Genomic DNA, 23,102 nt, shown 5'->3' with positions numbered 1-23,102 from the left:
GGAAAATAGAAACGAAGAAATATTAGGCATTCAAGTAGAGGAGAGGAGATTTTTGGATAGTTTCAAGAAGGCGATAAAAGTGGATGCAGATTGTGTTGAATGGCGAAGGAATGTTGACGACTGATAGAAAAGAGATGTTAAGCTATCGGAACAGGCTGAGGAAAAGAATAGCAAATTATATTGTATTAAGGGGCGCATAAAATATGCAAAATTGAAGATTTACTCATTTTATTATGGTTTGTCTCGCTGCATCTATCTCAAGGTGAGACTTGTATTTGTAGCTCTGGTTACTCACTGTATGAATCCAAAACCTACTTCAAACAGTAGAATACCATAATCAATGATAAATTAGATATATGGAGATAATATATGACGACTAAATGGAAGAAGTAATGCGAGTAGCAGAAGACAAAAGAAGTCTGACGAAACAGGAAGAAGGAATAATATATTGGATAAACTTTGAAACACATTTACTTGCCAGGAAAACATTGTTGAAGATAAATAAACGGGCATAACTACAGAGTGAAACTCCAATGCGATTCCAACCATGCCAGAAATGAAAAGGAAGAGCTACTTTGAATCCATGAAATGCGGAGATAATGGAATCCTACCCTGGATCATGGCGATAATGACCGCTGCTCAATACTGATATTCAATTATTGAAAATCGGTAAATATTTATTCTTACCGCCCATTTAGGGTATGAATTCTCATGTTATAAGGATTATGTTTCACTAAAAGAAAAATTATTTAACCGTTTTTGACACCCTCGAAATAGGTCTGTTTCCCGTGATCACGTCTTCTTCCTGCCTTCTGTCCCCGGATCATTCCCCCTTCACCCCTGGCTCTCTCCTCTCGCCGCCCCCCTGATATCCCGCACGCAAAAGCGGATTAGAACTTTGTACCGCCTCCGTCCGCCCGTTCGCTTCAGCCACCCCCGCTACTCCTTCCGGGGAAATCTAATTGCATTCGCCGCCCCTTCTACCCCTTGCTCTCCCTCCGCGTTACAACCCCAAACGCCCCAACCCCACGTCGCATCCTCCCTTCTCGCTCTTCGCTCACGAAAGAGAGGCTGCCCCTCCCCCGGACCGTGTGATAGCCGGGCACATTCAGGGTAGCCCGTTTTACACAGGACGCACCCCTTCCCCCCTCTCCCCTTTCCTATCCGCCCGGTCATCACCCAAGGGGCGTCCCTCTACCCCTTCGTCTCACGCCATTCTCCCCTTACCCCATCCGCCCTCGTTATGTATACCCTTCTTTATCCACCCCCTCCCCCCAAAGCACTCGGCTTATGCCTGCAGTTCCTTCTGTGTCCTCCGCCTCTTCTCTCCCACTCCCGCCGTTCTCTGCAGCGCTTCCTCCTCCCACTCCTCTCTTAACTCTTTTCCCTCCGCGGAAGGCTCAGGTCCCTACCGCTATTCCCTTCTTCTAAACACCTACCTCCATTCCCAAGTCCGGATGTCCCAAGTATAGAATTGAACGAGGTATTTTTTTTAATTACCTTATCTATAACCACTTCTGTTTACTATGCCACTGTTTCCACGCCCAGAATTGCGGCTAGGGTCTGTGGTACCCGGGAAAAACATAGGATGCGGCGCCGCCCCCCATATAAACTGTGTGCTTTGTGCCTTGGGAATTATCATAAGAAACCTTGATACATTCAGTATACATGAAAATATTCCGCCAATCCCTTCAGGGGCACGTGGCCCGCCCGGTCCTCCCTCCATTTTCAGCCCTAACCACGCCCCATGTGAAGTTATTAGCCTTGCTTTTCATTCATGCTCATTCCTCCCTGACGAGTAAGCAAACAAACTTTGACTATATTCTTTCCGTATGTTAAAACACATGATTGCGTTTTTGGAATGTTAAGCAATGCAGAAGCTAGTTCTGAATAACATATTTTTGATCTTATTTATGAAGTGTATTTCATAGCACAAAGGGAATAATTTTTGAAGTCATCGTAAGTATGTAAAGACCTTGAATTTCCTGCCATTAAGCAATTTTCCTTTTTCAGGGTCTAAATCGCCGCGGTAAAGAAACAATTCCTCAACAAAATTCCCTTTCACTTATATATTACATCCGAGATAAGAGTCATCAGGCGGTTTAATGGCTAAATGGGTAACAAATTATTGAGTACGTACTTACGAGATATATTCTATATATATAGAAACATTAATGCCTCCGAATTCGTTTATGAGAGGAAAAAAACAGTCATATACAAAACTTCTAAAGGTTGCGTGTGCTCAAAAAGAGAGGTCAGCAATGAAATTTAAAAGAAATTAATTATCTATTTAAGCTACCCCATCATTGGGGAAAATTGAATTCATAATTTGATCCCTAATATACATATATTTTAATGAAAGAAAAAACTGTATTTTTATTTAAGGTCCCACCTTATAGCTGCAGTGGGAAGACGTTGAGTGAATATATTTAGAGATAATCCGTTTCTATTGCTCAAAGGTTACGTTATGAAAACGTATGTAAAGCAACATTATTCAGGATAGAAAATAAAACGATTTAATGACTCCCATTAACGAAAGATTTTGGGTTTGAATGTTGTTTCTTCTAAATACCTAGGTTTATCTGAGCTGGAGAGCAGCATGAAATCCTTCATAAATCAAAAATACGTCTTTGAGTTCGTGAATTTTAATCATGAGGTTGGTTTGCGACAATCCGTAACGTTCGAGTATGACTTGCTGAGTATTTCTTAGTAATTTCCTCCGGATTTACATTAATTTCCCATCAAAAAGCATAACCTGTTTTTACCTTAGTTATTTAATCAACTCCACTTCCATGCATCGTTACGATCTCTGAAGTTGCCTATCTACCTAAATCTATTTAATTTTCTAAGAGTAAATTGGCCGTAAAATAATTAATACATCTGAATTATCATAGTATCCACATATACGATGACCGACCAGAAAGTAAGTTACGTTTCGGCCTATCGTGACGGTGGATAGAGTTAGGGTAACAATTTCTGTGTCTAAGCATCCTTACACTAAGAATGTACCATACTGTTGTAATGTAAAGACCGTGATTCTTCTACTTTGCTCACTACGAACTGTTAAATATACGCTGTAATTGAAAATCCCGTGAGTTGTGAAGTGCGATCAGTGATAGGTTTTTGCTAGCAAAAATCCTCAAGCCAATTGAAATTCACAGGCAACTTAGTGGAGTGTACAAAAACGGAATAATTAGGGAAGGCGGAGTCAGGCAATGGTGCATTCAGCTTAAAAATGGCCGCACTAATATTCACGAAGAGGACCGTAAGTGGGCAGAGGTCAGGAAGAGGGGCAGTGGTCTTAAAGCCTTGTGAAAAATGAAGAGACGGCGAAAATCAACGAAAAAATCGTGAAAATCGCTTATTTAGATTACGGATCTCTCGCCAGACGTGGTTTGCAACACGGCGCTTTGACAGTGACGCGTGTAAACAAGTGGTTAAAATCTAATGCAGATTTTTTCTTCGTAGACGAAATTGAAAAGCTTGTGTATCGTTATAATAAATGACTCCATTTGAATTGCTACCATGGAGAAAAATAGTTTAAGAAATAGCCTTTCAAATGTTTATAATAAAACTTTGTCTTGACACTATTTTAATATTTTATTTCAAAACGTAATTCGCTTTGTGGACAGCCCTTGCTGACAACTGGCGGAATTTTCTATTTCAGCGCACAATTTAACAGTTCATAGTGAGCAAAGTAGAAGAACGACAGTTTGCAAACTACCACAGCAGAATTCGTACTGAGTGTAGGGACTTTTAAACACCAAGAGAACTCTAGCCTTACCCACCGCCCCGCTAGGCTGGAACGTAAGTGACTTTCCTCGTATGTGTCCACATCCACGCAGGCCAGCTCTGTACGATCTATTTTCCGCTTAAGGTCGTATTCTGAGGAAAAAAGAATGGAATAAAGGCAAGAATATACACCACATCACCCAATTCAGCTTCCCAGATAAACTTCCGTTGGGCTTGCTAGACATTTTCGAGAAACTTGTTGTTTCAAGGGACCGATAGTAACATGATGGTGATAGCCCTTGAGCTCGGTATAGTATTTGTTCCCTTTCCTCGCCAGAGGGGAAAACGATGACGTTTTTCTTGTGGACCTCCGAAATCACGTTGTAATTTGTGTGTAGGCAACCCCAACCCTTCTCTCCTGGCCTAAACAAGCGACGTGCGGGCAGGCAAGGAGAGCGAGGGGAGTGGGAGTCGGAGAAGTTTGAAGAATTGGCAACAACGCCCTCTCGACACCTCCCACCCTCTCGCCCCGCTCCTTCCCCCAACCCCGCCCCTCCGACACTCCTCTCCTTAATCCCAGATACAATGTTACATCTCACGTAATATAGTGCGGCCGTCATCCCCGGCGGGTGTGGAGGAGATGGGGCGGTGGTGGGTGCGCAAGGAATGGATCGGTGGGCTTTTCGTTTGGTCGAAAACAAAGAGAGAAAGGGGATTCCGCCTCCTCTCTCACACTCAGTGCGGGGGAGAGAGGAAGGTGGAGTGAGAGGAAACTCCTTTGAACAAAACCCAGCCTCCCAGTCTTCCCACCCCCGCACGCTCTCAGTTGCGCCATAAGGTTCGGAAATCCCATGGCGAAGGGTTCCCCCATCCCACCCGCCATCGCCGCCGCCTCACCCTTTCCCTATCGTGTGCTCCAACCCCCCCCCCACTCCCCAGTTGGTCGTGATGCTTGGATCGGGGAAGCTGGGGGAGAGTTCGCGGGGAGGTAGTCTGGGGGTTGTTCCCGTGAGGAGAAAGGGACACAGCGGGGAGGCACGTATTGAAGAGGGAGGAAAGGGGATGTTCCTGAGGTAGAAATGCCCATGCGGCGTTAATGAAGTTTGTGTGCACTGCGGGGTGCGTGAGTCCTGAAATTGGAGACCCATATATGTACTGCTGTGTAGTGCGTGCGACTTACTCCTGGGAAGGGGGGAGGTCGCCGCGTTCGTCTGCGGATGTTAGGCGAAGAGTGGGAGACGGAGAAAAGGAGTGAGAGGCTGTAGGGCGGAGCTAATCCTTGGTGAAACAATTCCAAGGCTCTCTCGAGATGTTCCGACTTATTAGTCGGCAGTATTCCTTACCGCCGTTCCTCGCGTCTCTCGTACAAGTCCCACGTCTATTCGACGGGAGAGAAAGCTCTCTCCTCGGCACGGGGTCGCGTGTCACGGTAGCGGTAAGCAGCGCGAGCTCACCGGGGAGAATGTTTGCCGCGGACCTATTTTGCGCGTGAACCTGATAGACTGAATGCAAAATCATAATTCACGGGTGTTCCCTCTGCCGTTTAATGAAGTCTTTATTTGTACTTGTTAATATTTTTGCAATTCATGGCTCAAGCATGTTCATTCTGTCCATGAATTGAAACTGAGAATATCGTGGAATATACTTTGGATTCGTCGACCTTTAACCCTCCATCATTCCCCATCCCACGGTGACTCTCTTACTGTCTTTCATAAATATTCCCCTCCACATAGTCCACTTATGAGTCATTTTCTTCCTGGCATGGTCTTAACGTCTCGCTTTCCTTCTTATGCAATCAGGGTAATTAGATCGTGCCTTCAGGAGAAAAATTTGTTTCTGATTCTTCTACTCCGGTTGTTCTTTGAAATACCCTTTTTCTTTTGTATTCGTTTACATCTTTCTTTTTTTCCCTTTTGATTCAGCTATATGGTCTTTAAGGAACGTGGTAGTTCAGGGAGTAGGGCTTTGGACTAATAATCGGAGGGTCCTTGTTCGATTCCCGGGCAAACCTGCGGACACCCTCAGGTTCAACCGAGATGTGTGGGTATCAGATTTTCCTGAGAAACCATGGGCGGCATGGGAAAGTAACCCCCCTTATCTGATTTGTGAATTTTATTCGCCGTTGGGTTTATTACTAGGTTAGCTCTATCCTCACCTATGAAACCGACCTTTGAGTTGGTAACTGTGGTTACATGGTCAATAGCATTTCACTGAAGTTTAGTAAATTTCTCAATGCACAGAGCAACAGTACTGCTAGCAAACCCCCTTCATGAGAAATTCCTCTTTGTAGGTTGCTTTGGATTATACTCGTGTTGTGGTACATACAGTGTATCGTAAAGTGTAGATGATGGACAAGGTTGAGGTCTTGTGTAATTAACCGGTCATAAAATTAAAATAAATTTCCTTCAGTTTACTTCTATTGCTCAGTTACAGCGAAATGAAAATTTCAAGACTTTTATTCAAGATTTAAAAAAATTTTGCGGATTATTTGAAAAGGTGCAGGAAGTCGATTATTATATTTAAATGTTAAATACGTAATATAAGTCTATTTTATGACAGGACAGTAAAGAATGTTTTCAATTCAGTAGAAGTGAAATCAATGAACGAATTATCCACAAGTACTATGTGCTTAGAGTCAGAAAATTGTGTAAGCGTACGGTTAACTGTCAAATTTCAATTTGTGCTGTCATTGTGTCTTCTTTCTTACGAAAACTATAAACACAGTAATCAACCCGAAGGTCGGTTTAGTAGGTGATGGTACAGATCACCCGGTACTAAGCCCTATACGGCGTGTGAAAATTCACACATCAGGATAGGGGGGCCAGTTCCTTTCCCTGTGCCGGTTATGGTTTCCCTGGGAGACCTGGTACCCGAAAAATCACTTTAACTTGGGTGGAGCTGGAACCCGGGACCCTCTGATCAGCAGTCCAGCGCTCTACCCACTGGACTACCGCGACCCACTTCTTACGAGTATGTAATGTTTTTTAAGAATGTATTTTAATAAAAATTTTAATGCATTCGAAATAAAATAATTACGGGTAAATGTGTCCGTTTTGCGTCGGCGTAACTTACCGGTATGATAACAGTTGTTGAAAAAAGATGTAAGACAACTTTGGTATTAAGTTTGGTTGACCGATGCTCGCATTCATTCCTTCCTAGATACCACCAATGCCTATTTATACCTATTTATCTTTTGCCTGAATATTTTTCTCTTGAGTTATATCTCGGAAAATCTTTCCTTCCATTTCATCATGTATTCATTACAAATCCTTTTTATCACATTTCCATTTATTTCTATGTTCATCTGTTTATACATTTAACTACTTTGTTGGAATTAGATTGAGACCCTTCTTCCACCTAACCCCTAAATATTACATTGAAGACAATTACAAATACCCAAGCCCTACGTGGAAGAAAACTCACCCAGGCGTGAATGGCACCCGCGACCTCTGGGTTGAAAGGCAAGAACGTTTTCCCGCCGCCACTGGGGCCTATTTATGGTTTTCCAAAGCGATATTTTCTCTTTATATGCTATCGTATTTCATATTTTATCTCTCTAAGAAAAATCTTAAGATTTTTCCATAGCTTACAAGCTATGGCATATTTATAAAGGGAATATTCAAAGTTTCATTATGCTTAAAAAAACTACTTTGAAGCTCTGACCAATCGTTGGCCAAGCGACTTATTTCACATACTTATTTCCACGGCTATTGTAATGAGATATAGTGAAATATTGTTGAGTGTATTCAATGTAATAGCGCACGATATTTGACAACGCTTTTGCCACTCGTTTTAAATTACGTATGAATATGCATTTACCTTTGTTTTTACTAAAAACAAAGGTCATACATGTAGGCATATGGTCAAAGGTATATATCATTTCGTGGTTAAATTCTCGTCAGAACACGAATGACAAAAAGTTTCTCCATATGTATGAATAAATACGTCCTTTTTAGTGTGTTAGTTATTGTTTCCTCTTTCAGTCTTTTTCCCTCATTTAGCACAACCTCCGAATTATGTGTGTGTGGCGCTTATGCTCACTTGACGTTTTACTAGGTGGTATTCTAGTAGCAAATCGTGAGGCCTTCGAGCTGGAATATTTAAAGGTCTAAATTATAGATAATCCTTTAATACGCGCTTTTGCGCAATATTTGCACTCATACGCCATCTCGTTTTTGTTATAACATGTAAACGTACGTTTTTCATGATATGTGGAATCCTGGACGAAGGCTTTTTGATTCGTAAATATCATGCGCGCTTCTATTTGCGACTGCAGCATGGAAATTTGAAAAAAAAAATATTTTCCCGTTTTCTAGGGAAAAGCGAATGCATAAACGAAGTCACGCACGGACGATTACAGAGTTCCGCGAAAAGCTGTGAATACATAGCGTAGCCTTTCGTTTCGAAAATAAAAGGTGATTTTTGTATGGAGGAATGCCTATAGCATATAATACATGCATTATTTCCTATCGCAGGGTTAAAATTGCAGTGTAAATGGCAGTCGAAATGAATGACGCCCAGTCCTCCACTCTCTTATTCACTACGGCAATGGTTCACAACCCCACGGACCGCGGGTCAAACATGGTCCTTCACGTGTTTCTACGCGGACCAAGTCCGCTGATGTTGGCTTTAAATTCAACGATAGTAAAAATTTCATATTACTATTTCTTTTTAGTACTCAAATTTTCAAAAAAAACATAACTTTTCTCTTCAATTTAGTGCCAAATACCTGTTAATTTATGATTCGAATTAAAATAATTCCTATTTTAATTTTCTATCCGTTGCAATTTTCCTTATGAAGTCCAAATAACTCAGAGATGATCTGCTGTGCGGCCCGTGGATTAGAAAACGTTGCGTTAGAGAGGCAAGCATCGGTGAAGAACTTTAGACGATTTTATTATTTACCTTAACCTATTTTATACAATTCAATGTTTACAGCTCTTTCGCGAGAAATACGAAACGGAATAACCATAGTTTATGGTTCATATTAACACCTTTTATACTATATGCGAGGTATAGAAAGGGAGTTTATATGTTAGAAAAACTTTAAAATCTATATTTACCCTCAAATATTATACATTTCATTAAAAAGGCGTTTTATAAACGGGCATGAAGCTGGCATATGATTTATTTTGTAGCGAGGTCACATGCATACTTCGCATTTAAAAGTTCAGGTAAGCTGTTGACTATGGGTTAAAAATGCGTTTTTGCACAGAAAAATATTTTAGCATTCATTACCTTCTATATAAGTCATTTTTAATTCCTCCACAAGCATTTTCACTACACTATGTTTAATATATTACATCAGTTACCCATCTGAGCAATTTCACTGATTTCTCCTGGCATCACTCATTCACTTTTTTATACTATATATTTTGACTTCGAAATGGATTTTTTAATTTTTCGAATTTAAATATTATTGTGGGATTACTTGACCACATGCTTGAAATTATTCTTAAAATGAGGTCATTTGTGCCAACTAACTCAAATAATAAAGGCGCATTGCCTCTCTGTGAAGAATCTATAAACAAAGGGGGTTTCGAAATAGCAGCATTCCGGCTAGCTGTTCATTGCGAGAGAGACCAAGCCTCCCGAGTAAAAGAACTGTACGAGTTTAGTCACCATTCTCAAACAGTCGTACTTTTGGTTCATTTTGTAACACTTATGATAAAGAGCGATGTCTTGTTTAAAAGGGATCGAGATGGGGTCGCGGCTGACGTACTCGCTTCTCACCGAGAGCGTCCAGGTTTGATTTCTAGAGATAGCAGATATTTTTCAGTGGTATCCCCATCCTTACTTGAGGTGCTTTGTAGAGATCACTTCAAGTGAGTACGTCGTCCATCGGATGGGACGTTAAGCCGCGGACCCCTTGGCGCCTTACGTTAAGAGAAGGCTAACGCTGGCGCCCGGTTTCTCTCCACCCTTCCTACTTTTCCATCCATCCCTAATGGCACAAATGGCCTAAGCTCTGGCCTCCCCTGAAACTACTACCGTCTTGCTGACAATTAGGATGATCATTATTCGAGAAAATAAAGGAATCCATATGAAAACTATCGATTTCTTACTATGAAATTACCACCATTATGAGATAAGAACTTCATGGGTAATTTAGATGGCGAAGGATTTTGGATTTCTTCTCAATACAATATGAAATTCGTGTTCACAAAAGTAGACATCGCCGATACATGACATTCGTTCGTCTCACATAAAAGATAGTATGACAATGTTTACGCTTGTTCATCGGTAACCGAACGAGTGAGCACTCGCTAAATATTCCAAAAAATGAGGAATATTCCGTCAAATTTCAAGCAATAAGTTACCTTTTTCATTTAAATAACTTAATTATAGACAAATAAAAAATAAATGATAGAATTCGTATCTTAATTATAGTTAGCTTGCAGAAAATATTTTCAACTTTACATTTATTTGTATATTATCTTGTTCTTCGACGAAAGCTTACACTGTAATTTACGAATTTCCAAATACTTGGAATTTTCCAGGGTCAGCCGAATATTTGCCTTTCAAATTCAGCTTGAGGGGATGCAAAACTCTGGACTCCTCTACTCTATGGAGAAAGCAATGGAAAATTGGAGATAGCAGGGGCAGAATCAAAGGCACTGCGGCCGGAATGGGAAGGGTAGGGACGGAACGGATGATATAAGTGACAGGCTGGCAAAATTATTAGCAACCTATGGCATTATTTCCCCGAGGGCCTAATGAAATTATGCATGATACTACATTACGGGCCGGCTATAACCACTCTAGCCCTACGGGCTGCGGCAATTCTGACCGAAAGCTATGCTTTATTATGAACTACTTCCTGGTGTGTTATTTCGTTTAGAATAAAATCTTCCATGCCATCGAATTCCTTAGCTGAATTATTAATAGCTACGTAGTAGAATGTCTAGAATTAGGAAGTCACGTCATCAGATTGAATATTAAATAATTGAAAATATTTGAGATCATATTATATACGAGTGTGGCGTTGTATCGTATGCACATGCATATATTATATAATTTATGCATGGTGTATTTTTAAAATGTATCCACATATATTTATGTATATATATGCATAATTATTTTAGTATATATATATATATATATATATATATATATATATATATATATATATATATATAGATGATTTCGTCGACGTAATACGGAAGTGTTGAATAATAAATTGGACAGCAGCAAACAATATAGAAGCACATAAAAAGATCACTCACACGTTATTTCTTGATAATTTCGACGGAATTCCGCTCCGTCTTCATCGGAAGATATAGAGGTAATCATCATTGTTAAATCATCATTACTTCTATATCTTCCGATGAAGACGGGGCAGAATTCCATCGAAATGATCAAGAAATATCGTGTGAGTGTATATATATATATATATATATATATATATATATATATATATATATATATATATATATATATATATATATATATATATATATATATATGAGCATAATTATGATGGAATTATCAAGTAGGTAATAACACTTAATTCTCCTTCATCAACCAATTGAGTTCACTTACTTTTCCAATATCACGATATAAATAAGCTTTTGTAGGTCCCTTCCTAATTTTCTTTCGGCATTGATTTTCCGCTAAACATAAATATAGTATGTCACGAAATATAGCGCATGGAAAACTCTATGCACATCAGATGTTTAAATTCAGTTTCTTAAATTTTTCTAAACTTATCGCCAAGCTATAAAAAATAATTACGTACGCACTAGTATTTTGAGGTGTGTGTTTGTTCAATGGAATATGGAAAATTTCGCTCGCGTTAATTGAAAATCCTGTAAACCGACGTCACATTTATTTTACTTGTATATAGTTTCTTCCATTTTCTTCAAGTTATAGGTCTCCTGTAAGATTTAAATTAAGACAGGGAGGGTGAGATGGACGTCTTTCAGAAATCTTACTGACCGATAACAGCCATTTCCGCACTCTTCACGACCGTCTCGAAGTTCGGCGCCTCTGTGGACACCTCGCAACGGTAGGAGCCGCTTGAGTCCCATCCAAGGCGCTTCAGGCCGACGCTGGTCATGGACAGCCGCTCTTTCTGCAAGTGACAGGAATTAAATTGTTAATGGGATTTCGCTTTTTCCTCCCTTCTCTTTCTTTTCTCCTTTTGCAAGGTCACCGATTCGTTCGATCGATTGGCACTTTCAAGCTTTTGAGCATAATGGTCCTTGTTTTTCTGGGAGACTGGAGAGGTAGCCGCAAAATTAATCGCGTTAGTAATTAGTGAGGCGTGACAACTTAAACGTTAATTTCTGTTTAACATGATCAAAATATCTAAGAAATTTCTGAGAAAATCATTTTATAGGTATTTTGAAGCCGTTTTAATATCCACCTCTTCTTTCTATCATTTCCATGTACCGTGTATGATAAAATTAAATATTTCATTAGAAAATCAAAATAAAAATAATAGAATTTTCAACGATTGCTTTGAAACTTTCCAGTGTGCCCAAACACTTAGCGAGAAGGTGAGATACATAATTTTTTTAGAAATGTCGCTGGTCGACTCAAGTCATTACTTAAGTCTTACACTAAATTCTTGTGCCAAGTTTTTTAAAGAAAAAATACTAAACATATTTATATCGTTGACAACTTCTTACTAATGATATAAAATTTGATAGCTATCAATAAATATAATCGAGAGACACCCAAAGATATCAGTATCTCTTTATTGTGCTATATTTTACGTAGTGGGGTTAAACTTCTGTTAATTATTATATAAAACCCTTGCTGAGGTTCGCATAAAATATATTGTCATGTCATTTTCATAAAAATTTCAGCCCTCTTGAAAACTTCTTCTTTTTTTTTGAACTACCTCCGGAAATCTCCTCAAAATATAACAGATAAATATTAAATATTTTTTTTGAGATCGGCTTCCACAGCTTTGTGCGATTGTAAATGTACCATCGTGAATGTAGTTTAAAGATTTATGATTCCCTTTCCTTCTTTGCTCTGTTTAATCGAAGTGAACAATGTGCTGTAGGTCTTCAACTCAGTCCTTACAGAAGGTTCAAATCAGCAACAATTAATTGTTAAGGAAATACATGCTAATAGCGGGACTAGTATGGCAATTAAAAATTGTTTACTCAGAGGCAAATGGAATACTGGTTCTCTATCTTGTACCAGAAAGAGAAGAGCAATTTGATAAAGGTTTGATAAATAAGGAAAAATTTATGCGATGCTGGAGAATATTCAAAATTGGAAGGGTTCCTTACATCCACTGTGACACCATCTACCGGGAACAGCTTGAAGGGTGGACTATCGTCCGGTGTGAAGCGGAAGAACTCGTGGCCATCCTTGTACCACTTGACGCAGTATAAGTGCGCGCCACTACTGCCCAAGTCAAACGTGCATTCGAGTGTCAAATTGTCGTTTAATTCGGCCTTCTCTGGCACCTTCAGTTCCAGCAGCCGCAGGGCAGAGGCCGCGACAGGGCCGGAAGCACCTCTGATGGCTACTCCTCCTGCAAAAAATGGATAAATACAATGGCATCAAAATTCTAGGTGCATTAAAACATGGGTTCTTGAAATGCATATCCCATGATACTTCTGAATAACTATGCATACTTTTACCATTTTTTATTCCTCCAATTATTTCAACCAACACTTAAATATTTGAGAAAATTAAGTCGTAAGCACCGGAATATAATATCAAGATTTTGTTTCTTTGAAAGACCACTGCATATGAAAATTGTGCCAACGGTATTAGCGTGGTAGTGGATAGGGCAAGAGCAGACATTCTGCTGTTTAAACGTCCCTACACTGAGTCTGTATCCAGCTGTTGTAGTGTGCAGACTGTGGTTCTTCAACTTAGTTCACTGCAAACTGTTATAATGTGCGCTGCAATAGAAAATCCCTCGCGTCGTAAAGTGCGACCTGTGGTTAGGTTTTTACTGGTAAAAACCACAAACCAATTCATAGACAATTTTGAAGTGTGCGGAGACGGACTAATGAGTGAAGGCGGAGTGAGGCAATGGTGTATTCAGCTTAAAAATCGCAGCATCAATATTCACGCCGAGGACCGCAATTATCTGTCTAGCCTTGTGACAGATGAACTGTAAAAATCAGCAAATAAATTCGTAAAAATCGCCGATTTCCGATTACAAATCTCTCGCTTCATTTTTCTCAGAGTTTACAAAGTCTGCTGCATGAAATTGTTGCGGGAAAGCAAGGCTATCACAAGTTTTGTGCCAGATGGGTGCCGAATATCTTAACGAAGGAACACAAAAATAGCATCTTGCTGCATGGCTGACTTTCCTCGAAGCCTATAACAAAAATGGGTATGCACTCGTCATAGATCATATCTTCAATGAGATATTTCCACCTCTTCCCAGAGATTTAGACGTCACTGCCCAACCTAGCGCTTTCACAGTGATGCAAAAGTGCATGCTGGTGTAAACAAGTGGTTAAAATATCAGACGGTAGATGTCTTCAGAGGCTGAATTGAAAAGCTTGGGTATCGCAATGATAAATGTCTCAATGTGAGTTGCAAAAATGTAGACAAATAGTTTAAGAATATACTTTTCAAATGTATATAATAAAACTGTCTTGTCACTAATTCATATTTTATTTCAAAACGTAAGGTACTTTCTGGACAGAAATTGTATAATACAGTACGTACGAAATATTATATTGAAGGCAGTTTGCTCATGTGTCAAGTATATTTCTTTTCTAGTTGGTTTGTTTTTCAGAAACTCTGAGGACATCTGAAGAGTATATTGTTTATTTATGGTATATTATATTTATGTGTCATTATAATTTGTTCGTATGCATGCCGATGGCACAACACAAAAAGGACAAAAAATAACATAAGTGTGGTATCTGAATATTTCAGTGGCACACACACCTTTTCATCAGGTAGCGCAAGTCAATTTCTGTCTGTAATAAAATATTATAGTACCCTAACAGCCACCACTAGAGTGTGTGGCAAGGGTTGAATACACACAAGACTACTTTTGAACCGAATATGACCATACCACGTTCGGACAATATTATTCTGTTCCTTTATCTTTCGTGGAAATCATCGTGATATATTAAATCTATCTGTGCTATACTTTATCTCTCTAATTTTACTGACACGATCTTTCCTACCGCAGTACGATGGGGGTAAAAATATATTTTAAACATCACTGCCAAAGAGATATCCTTCCAATTGATGCAAGAGATATTAACATACATTAAAATGGGGGCGGAATACAAAATAGGCCTCGCAAAGATGCTGCACCCGGGAAACATAATTCTTTCATCATGCGACCGGAATTTTGATGGCACAATTTCAATGGCTGCCGGTAGATTTTAGCAAAAACATTGAAATTAAGAAAGAAGCTGTGATGTAACACAAGAGAACCCGTGATATTCATAAAAGGACCCATGATATTCATATATAATTTGTAAAACAAATTCCTTTGGATATATTACTTACACGAGTTATTTTTGTAAGCATATAGCGTTGTTCAATCAATTTTTCTAGTAATCGTGAAAAAACACTTCGCATATCGAGTCTTTACAAATATGGAACCGTTCTATGGTTTTCCATCAACCCTGTTCTGTAAAGGAATACATACATCGAATTGAGGCACACATACTTGTACAAGTATAGTCACAAATTATAATATCACCTGATTAGTTGAAAATGGTCAAAGAAGTATGGGGAGAACTGACGGTAGGAATGAAAATCGGTGAGGGATTCAATAAAATCCACTAATTTTGCGGACGACCAAGCTTTAGTTTTTCAATCAGCCAAGGATTTTCAAACATTGCTGAACGCATTGGAAGCCAGTTCAATACGTATGGGATGAAAATAAATGTAAATAAAACAAAGGTAATGCGGTATTTGAAGAGGGAAGCTGTATTAAATATTGAATATTAAATTACGAGTGATAAACTAGAGCAGGCGGAAAAGTTTCCCTATATTGAAAGCATTCTAAGACCAATATGGTCAAAGTAGCACGGGCATAAGAAAAAAGAATTGCGTCTGGGAAAGAAGCTTTCAGGGATGGAAATTGATGGCAGGTACGTCGAGTAAGGATGCCATGAAACGACTCGTCAAAGCATTAATATGAGGCGTGGTTTTTTACGTTGCTGAAATAGTCATTGAAGCAGGATGATAGGCATAGATTTGAGGCCTTCGAAATTTTGGTGTGGAGAAGGATGGAAAAGGTGAAATGGAAAGAAAGGATTACAAGCCAGGGGGTGCAAGGCACGGTGGGGGAGTAGAGAGAATTGTTGGGAGGAACCCAAAGGAGGCAGGTAACATAGATTCAGAGCTTTCCGTTTGGGACTGGGACACTAAAGACTTCGATAGAGTGGAGAATGATAGATAGAGTGGCAAATGAGGGAGGCGAAGGAAAAGGGTAATTTTTGAACGGAATGAAGGGAGGAAATAAGTATACGGGATTGAAGAGGGACTTACAGAAGAGATCGATGTCAGGTTATGTTCTTATTGGAAGAGGAAAGTAAATGTGTTGCTGTAAAATTGCATTGACTCTTTCCATCCAAAACCTACCTTTATTGCTAAAATATCGACAGTAAAGTTGGCCTAAATTTTTTCCGAATTGGTTTTTTCGTGCTGCTGGAAGGTATTGGGAATGAAAAAAGAGTACTTTGTGATTCCACAGAAAAAGTATTGCGATACGACCCAGCTTTCGACGCTCAACGTCATCTTCAGGTCTTCACAAAGTTACTACTTTTCATTTTCAATATGAATCGATTCCATGAAGTTACGCTGGAAACCATCAATTACTGCTATAAGGTACGTGAATGACTTCGGCTATGGAAATATCGAACTAGGGGCATTCTCTCGCGGGCTCTTTTGTATCCAAATGGTACTAAGTAGACTTTATTTCAATATTTGCATTTTATTTTACTCCACTTTGAAGTTATAACCCACCTGGTGTTACGGAGTATGCGTATTGTTGAATAAATCGTTGGGAAGTCAATCACAGCTGGCTGAGAGCAAGGTCAGTAGTAGCCATGACCTTCCTTTCCTCCGAGTCAAAGATCGTCACCTCGTGATTATAGGTCGCACCCTAAAATTTTTATCAGCGTAGACGCTTAATTTTTCTCTACTTTCTTAAGGGATTTTCCCTTTTGCAACTTTATTACAGCGCCAAATGCTAATGCATTTTCTCTTTTCCTGGAAGTATTTAGAAACATAAAGATTACATTCACGATACCAACTACATGTTAACTAGATCAAAACAGCACGAAAATCACTCGAAACGATTGAACTGCCAGAAATCAACATATTACAGAATAACAATAACCCGCATTCACCCTAAATATCATCTAAAAGAGAATTATAGAAGAGGCTGGGGAATGCCAGATCTACCACCCCAAGCAATACGGGTTTACTCCAGGGAGAAGCACGATTGATGCCATAACTAAACTGCTGAGACTAACTAACAACGATTGCAAATACACCATGGTGGTTTTTATAGACATAAAAGACGCTTTTGATTCCGTCTGGTGGCCATCCGTAATTAAAGAACTAAAATATTTAAGGGTCTCCAACAACCTAATAAAATTAGTCAAAAACTATTTTATCAACCGCGTGATAGAATACTCCAGCAAACACCTCAAGTTCTCTGAAGTAGCCACGAAGGGGTGCCCACAGGGTTCGGTTCTTGGCCCAACCTTGTGGAACCTCTTAACCAATTCACTTTTAAGAGAAGAACTCCCGGATAGGTGCGATATTATCGCATACGCGGATGACATCGCAGTAACTATCCCTGGAAACAGCAGAAAAGAGCTGGAAATGTTGGTGGAGAAAACTCTACTTATCCTAGAAACCTGGGCAAAAAGTAACAAACTGAAGTTATCCATAGAAAAAAGCCAATACATGACCCTAGGAGCAAAAATATTAAGAAACCCGGCATGTAAAATCAATGGGAAACAGCTAAAGAGAACGAAGACCTTTAAATACCTCGGCATACACATAGACGATAAACTTACCTTCCAACCTCACGTGAACTACACTTGCTCGAAGGTTAAGACTATCTTTGGTGCCATAAGAAGGCTTTGCCGTTGTACATATGGCCTCAAACCGATGGAAAACATTTATGAGGGAGTAGTAATACCCATTGTCACTTATGGGTGCGAAATTTGGTCCCATAGAGTCAATCTCGCAAGATTCGAGAGAAAGCTAAAGGAGACACAGCGTGCCTGCTTGATAGCGATGTGCAACAGCTATTCCACCGTGAGCTGCGACGCACTCTGTATAGTGGCTGCAACTCCACCTCTAAAATACCGAATTTGGGAAAGAATTGCTATAAACAAATCGAGGAAAAAATTAAATATAGAGTATTTCAACCTCTCGTTAGATGCAGAAAATGCAGTACAAATATCAAAATTAAAAAGACTACTGAGACAGGAAACACATAGAGAATGGAACGACGAATGGAACAGAACAGAAAAGGGAAGGAAAACACACCGTATATTTCCGAACATAGATGACCGGATTAAATTAAATATTAAACACACATCAGCAAGCACACAAGTGTTAACCGGACATGGAAACTTAAACTCCTACTTAAACTTCATAGGGAAATGTTTTACCCCTCTGTGTAACTGTGGAAAAGAAGACACAGCAGAACACAGAGTGGAGGATTGTGTTTACTATGAGACAGAGCGGCAACTCTTATGGAACAATATGGAAGAGAAGCTAACGAGCTTTAGGGAAATGATTACATTCTGCCTAAAGAACAACAATAACCTGCTCGGAAAATTTGCAATAAGAAAACCAGCAAATAGTGAACCACAACAAGCGAACTAACTGGGAAATATTTTGTGTAAAATTTTGTGTAAAATGTAGCAATGTATTCTATATGTCTATTGAGTGATTTTTTTTTCTTGAATTGTTTATCATTAGTTTAACTCCCAACATATATAAGCACCTGTAGATGTTAAAATTTTAGAAAAACTTTCCTTATGTCTGATTATTTTTGTCTGTTTTGTTATGTATGTTGTTTCCTTATGTCTCATTATTGTTTGTAAAAAGGGGAACTAAGATTCAAAGGAATCCCCAACTATCTGTGAAGTAAAATAAAAGTGGACCCAGGAAACCATTGGTCAAATGGGTCCAAAAATTAAAAATTTAAAAAAAAAAAAGTATCGTAACGTCCTCTATCACATACCCTCTTTTCAGTTTCAGGCATGGCATTAAGAAATTAAAGTGCAATTTAATTCAGTTGGATACGCACAGGAATATTTTAGATACAACCGATATTTCAGTGTTGGAAGTTTCATTTCCGTACTAGACGATATCCTTAAGAGGTACTTATAGAATTCGTCCTGCTCAGCTTCAGCAATTTGGACCCCCCCATTACAGTTATCTGTGGGCGACCTATGCCGAAACGTCAGTACCAAATAGAAGTGACACATGATATTTCTGTGTGTAGCCAACGTCCATCCAGCCTGTCTTGGTCCTTTGGGGCAAGTACAAATGGGGAGTAGCAGGGTGATAAGTGCTCATCTCGAGCACTTCAGGAACAGGAAAACCCTTTTAGGGTCATAGAAGGGGTCTTAATGGCTTGCCCTGATGGGGGCTTAACATGCTCCAGAGAGTATTAATCAAAATTCATTGCTAATATGATTTTCCGGAATCATTGAAAACAAAGAAACTGAGAAAATCCTTGGGGCATAGAAATGATAACAGCGAAATGAGCATATCAGAGGAGTATTTTCGACCTGACTAGGTTTAATATATGCTTATTTTCTTCAATCATCACGGCAAGTTTAAGGTTTTCTTTGATATTATTCTTTTGCGTGTATTTATTTAATTTTTCGCGCAAAAATTAATAAAAATCTATTATCCATTTCACTACTAAGGATAAAAGTAAGCGAATATTTAATTAAAATTACTCTTTTTAAAAATGATTATGCTTCTCTAATTTCCCCCAGCATTTATTGCAAAATTTTGCCCCCCGCGTTCCTCTAAATTGCTGAATAAACAAACAATAAGCAGAATAGCGGCTCATTATAAACCTTTATCGCGCCAAATCATTCTTCTCATTAGCTAATTACAAGAAAATAGTTCATTCTTATTTTCTGAACATTTTTAAGGTCCTTTTTTCATAGGAATATACGTCATTAGCAACATTAGGAGTAATTCTATCACACATTTTAATTTTGTAAGGACTCCTTCCACAAAAAATATGATTATAAAGAAATTTTGAAAGCGTTTGCTAACTGTTTATCAGATTATTTTTAAATTGGAATTTTTATGCGTATAATTTTTCTGCTAATTGATTTAAAACTCGGCGAACTTAAAAATATACTTTTACCATGTTTAGATGAAAAAGTAACACACCTTCTCACTAAGTTCATGGAATATTTTAGTAGTAATGGTGATCAGAAATTTGTTATTTTATTCACCTAATCCAATTTTGTAAATTGTGATGGTATCTTTTTATACCTGTGATCATAAACATATTGGTATATAATTAAAGTTCAAGTAGATTACAGGTTATTATTAGTTATTTGTTTGATTATTCTATTATTTGCATTATCTTTTCTGCATATCTTCAGGCACCTTCCTTTCATTTTCCATAAATGATAAAGAATATATTCACGGAATCATACTTTCCTTAACTGCACGGTAAGTTTTTTTTAAATATGATGAAACATTATCATTTACGTTTGTCGCGCTCACATATTAAATAGTAGACATCGGGTATTTTTCGAAAAAGCACGAGGCAAAGTTTGCAAAGAATATCTATAAAACACAACAAAATTGTTGCCACATTTTTATTCCCAAGAAGCCTAACCTGCTCATTAACATGTTTCTAAAAATATCCATTCCCAAGAAGGGTAAAAATACAATTTTTCTCTCGTATTTTATTTAATTTTAAGCCTAAGCTCATTTTGGTGTTATAAGTAGGGATTCTTAAATTATGTTTTTGAGCATTTCTTTTTCGACTATAATCATGGTCAACAGTTATGAGGCGGCGATGACAATATTTTTCCCACAGCGTTGGAATCAGATTCAGAAGTACAATTGAAGGATTTATCTTAAACCGAATATTCCCCAGTGGTTATCCGTGGAGTCCTCTTTCGATTTGTTTTCCGGCCGACCATTGAACAGACGGGTGCACTTTCCCTGATCTATTGGAGGCTAATTGTAAGCAAAACACCAAGTCCATTTGCGCTCCGTGGTTTGACCATTCCGACTGAATGCACGCCCATACCGCGGGATGCCAAGGCCGTGTGGTTTATGAACCTATCTACTCCGCTCACATAGGTTTGATCCCAGCTCTAGGGTACGTCCCTTGCTTTTGAAAATCAAAACCCCAGGCCGCAACGTTTCGCCATCAGTATCATTTCCCCTGGAAAGTGCCTCAGCGCGCCAAGTATTCCTTTTGATGCACCCCGTTCCTAAGGCCTCCCGGATGATTGGTTCGCGGAGTCATTTCCTCGTGAAATTTTTGAAACGTGCCACTTCCATTTCGAGAATTCTCTTTGGGACGAGAAGTATGGCTTTGAATCCACGCGTCCCTCAAATAAATGAAACACGTCTCAACGTTGTCCTTGGATCGTCACAACAGGGCATTATATTTTCAAGTGGTGCTGAAAGGGCATAGTGACAGGAGAACATTTGAATTGCGTGCTGAGCTTTAGAGAAGCGTGCACTAACAAATAAAGTCAAGCTCTTAAGTTCAAACGAAAGGCTGTGTAAAGCTGACAATGAATTTTCACATTGAGAGGAAGTGAATTCGAACCTCATCTCTGCCTTTGATGCAACGGGAAGCACTCTGAAGTTTTATCCACATTAAGATATGGCCCCCGTCTATTTCAAATTTGACTGTGCAGCACCTACAGTAATGTGATTGTTCGCAGCTTTTAGCATACATTGCCTTTTTTGCATGTGTAACAATTTAATAAAAGAGCTTGCTCCAAATAAAAGAGCAAAACCGTCATTAATTCCTGTACATATATACATAATTTTAGCTTATTAATGGGCGACCAAATATCCATCACAGTCTAAGAAAAGAAATTCATTTTCACCCGTAAATCTCGGGTCGAGAATGTCTGGCTGAGATTTAGAAACCCCTTTCTTTTCTACGTTGAGCTTTTTGGTCCAAAAAAATATAATTTGTTAAGGAGATCGATATCAGTATTTTCTTAGTAGTTTTTCTATACTAAAAGAATCGTGTTTTGTAATACTTGCAAGACTTTCTTTCACCGATAAAAGTTGTGAATGTAGTTGAAAACTTTGATTTCTTTAAGCAGTTGTGTTTTTATACATACAGGTATATCATTATTGTTTGCGTCCAATTGCTTCCGCAATACGCACCAACTATATTTTTTCCATCTCTTACTACCAATAAACTATTCAGATGCTTATAAAGTGACAGTAAAAATTTCATAGAGTTAGGCAGGCAGGCTAATGGTATGTAGTGTGTAACCATTCAAAGTTTAATAGAGAATACACGTGATTTGAGAGATGGTTTTCCTATGGAAACGCAGTCTTTGATTCTTTCTTCGTGCTTTAGGGAATATACGATGAGATTTATTTATATTATTTATCATGGTCAATTACTGCATCAGTTCATTTGATTTACTTAAAAGCGTTGCACATGAATGTCTTATTCTATTGTCTTTGTGAAATATATCTAAGACTTTGTTTAGTAAAGCTACATTTCAACGTATTCTTCTTACTATACGGAGTAAAATAATTGTGTAGGTGGATTTTACTCTCTAGTTTATCATCTATTTTTGCTAACAAAGTTTTATTATGCATTAAGATAACCACTCTTAATGGTTATTAGAGTTATAATATTTTTAACACCATGATATTTCTGTAGAAACAAAGGTATTTGTATGATTTTCACAGAGGGTTTACCGAAAATAATTATGCCAAAATTAGTTCCAGTAAATCAGGAATATAATTTTATTTGTCATCTATTTCAAATAGTTTTATAGGAAGAAATAATGTTCAAAGTACTCTTAGTGATGAAATCGTTTCTGAATTTAGTACTCTCAGCCTACTCTCACCTATTTCTGTAAATCCTCGAGTTCACCTAAAGAGTCTACTGAGTGGAGTACCAAAGGGATGAGTCGTATACAGCTATGTAAACGGATTTTAAATGATAGGATTCATTAATGAACAAAATATTGATTAATGCCTCATATAATTTGCAATTTTAGATCATATGTACACAATATTTGGAATTAAGGCTTTTTGTCACTGGTTCTAATGAAAATAATCTCAGCTTAAGTTTCATTCCCGTTAATTTGATCTTCATACCTTTGATATAATCAGCATTTAAACGATTCTAATAAGGTGCCTCTATGGCAAATGGTTAGCAGTCTCCACCTAAAATTTTGGCGTTAATCATC

At 38.5% G+C, this 23,102-nt stretch overlaps 1 protein-coding gene across 1 annotated transcript in view; it reads right to left on the bottom strand.

Annotated features, from left to right (window-relative positions):
• The window catches only part of LOC139700043 (uncharacterized), a 126,630-nt gene that overhangs the window by 57,294 nt on the left and 46,234 nt on the right, over positions 1–23,102 (bottom strand). The window contains exons 2-3 of the mRNA XM_071598504.1: positions 12,981–13,228; positions 11,671–11,806 (exon numbers count right to left, since the gene is read on the bottom strand). Of these exons, the coding sequence (XP_071454605.1) occupies positions 11,671–11,806; positions 12,981–13,228 (384 nt within the window). The remainder of the gene's footprint in view (positions 1–11,670; positions 11,807–12,980; positions 13,229–23,102) is intronic.

The sequence above is a fragment of the Hetaerina americana genome, unplaced genomic scaffold (assembly GCF_022747635.1).
Source record: "Hetaerina americana unplaced genomic scaffold, ioHetAmer1.1.p SCAF_10, whole genome shotgun sequence".
Classification (NCBI taxonomy): domain Eukaryota; kingdom Metazoa; phylum Arthropoda; class Insecta; order Odonata; family Calopterygidae; genus Hetaerina; species Hetaerina americana.
The sequence above is the reverse complement of the archived record's forward strand: the minus strand, read 5'-3'. Positions and strand labels throughout refer to the sequence as shown.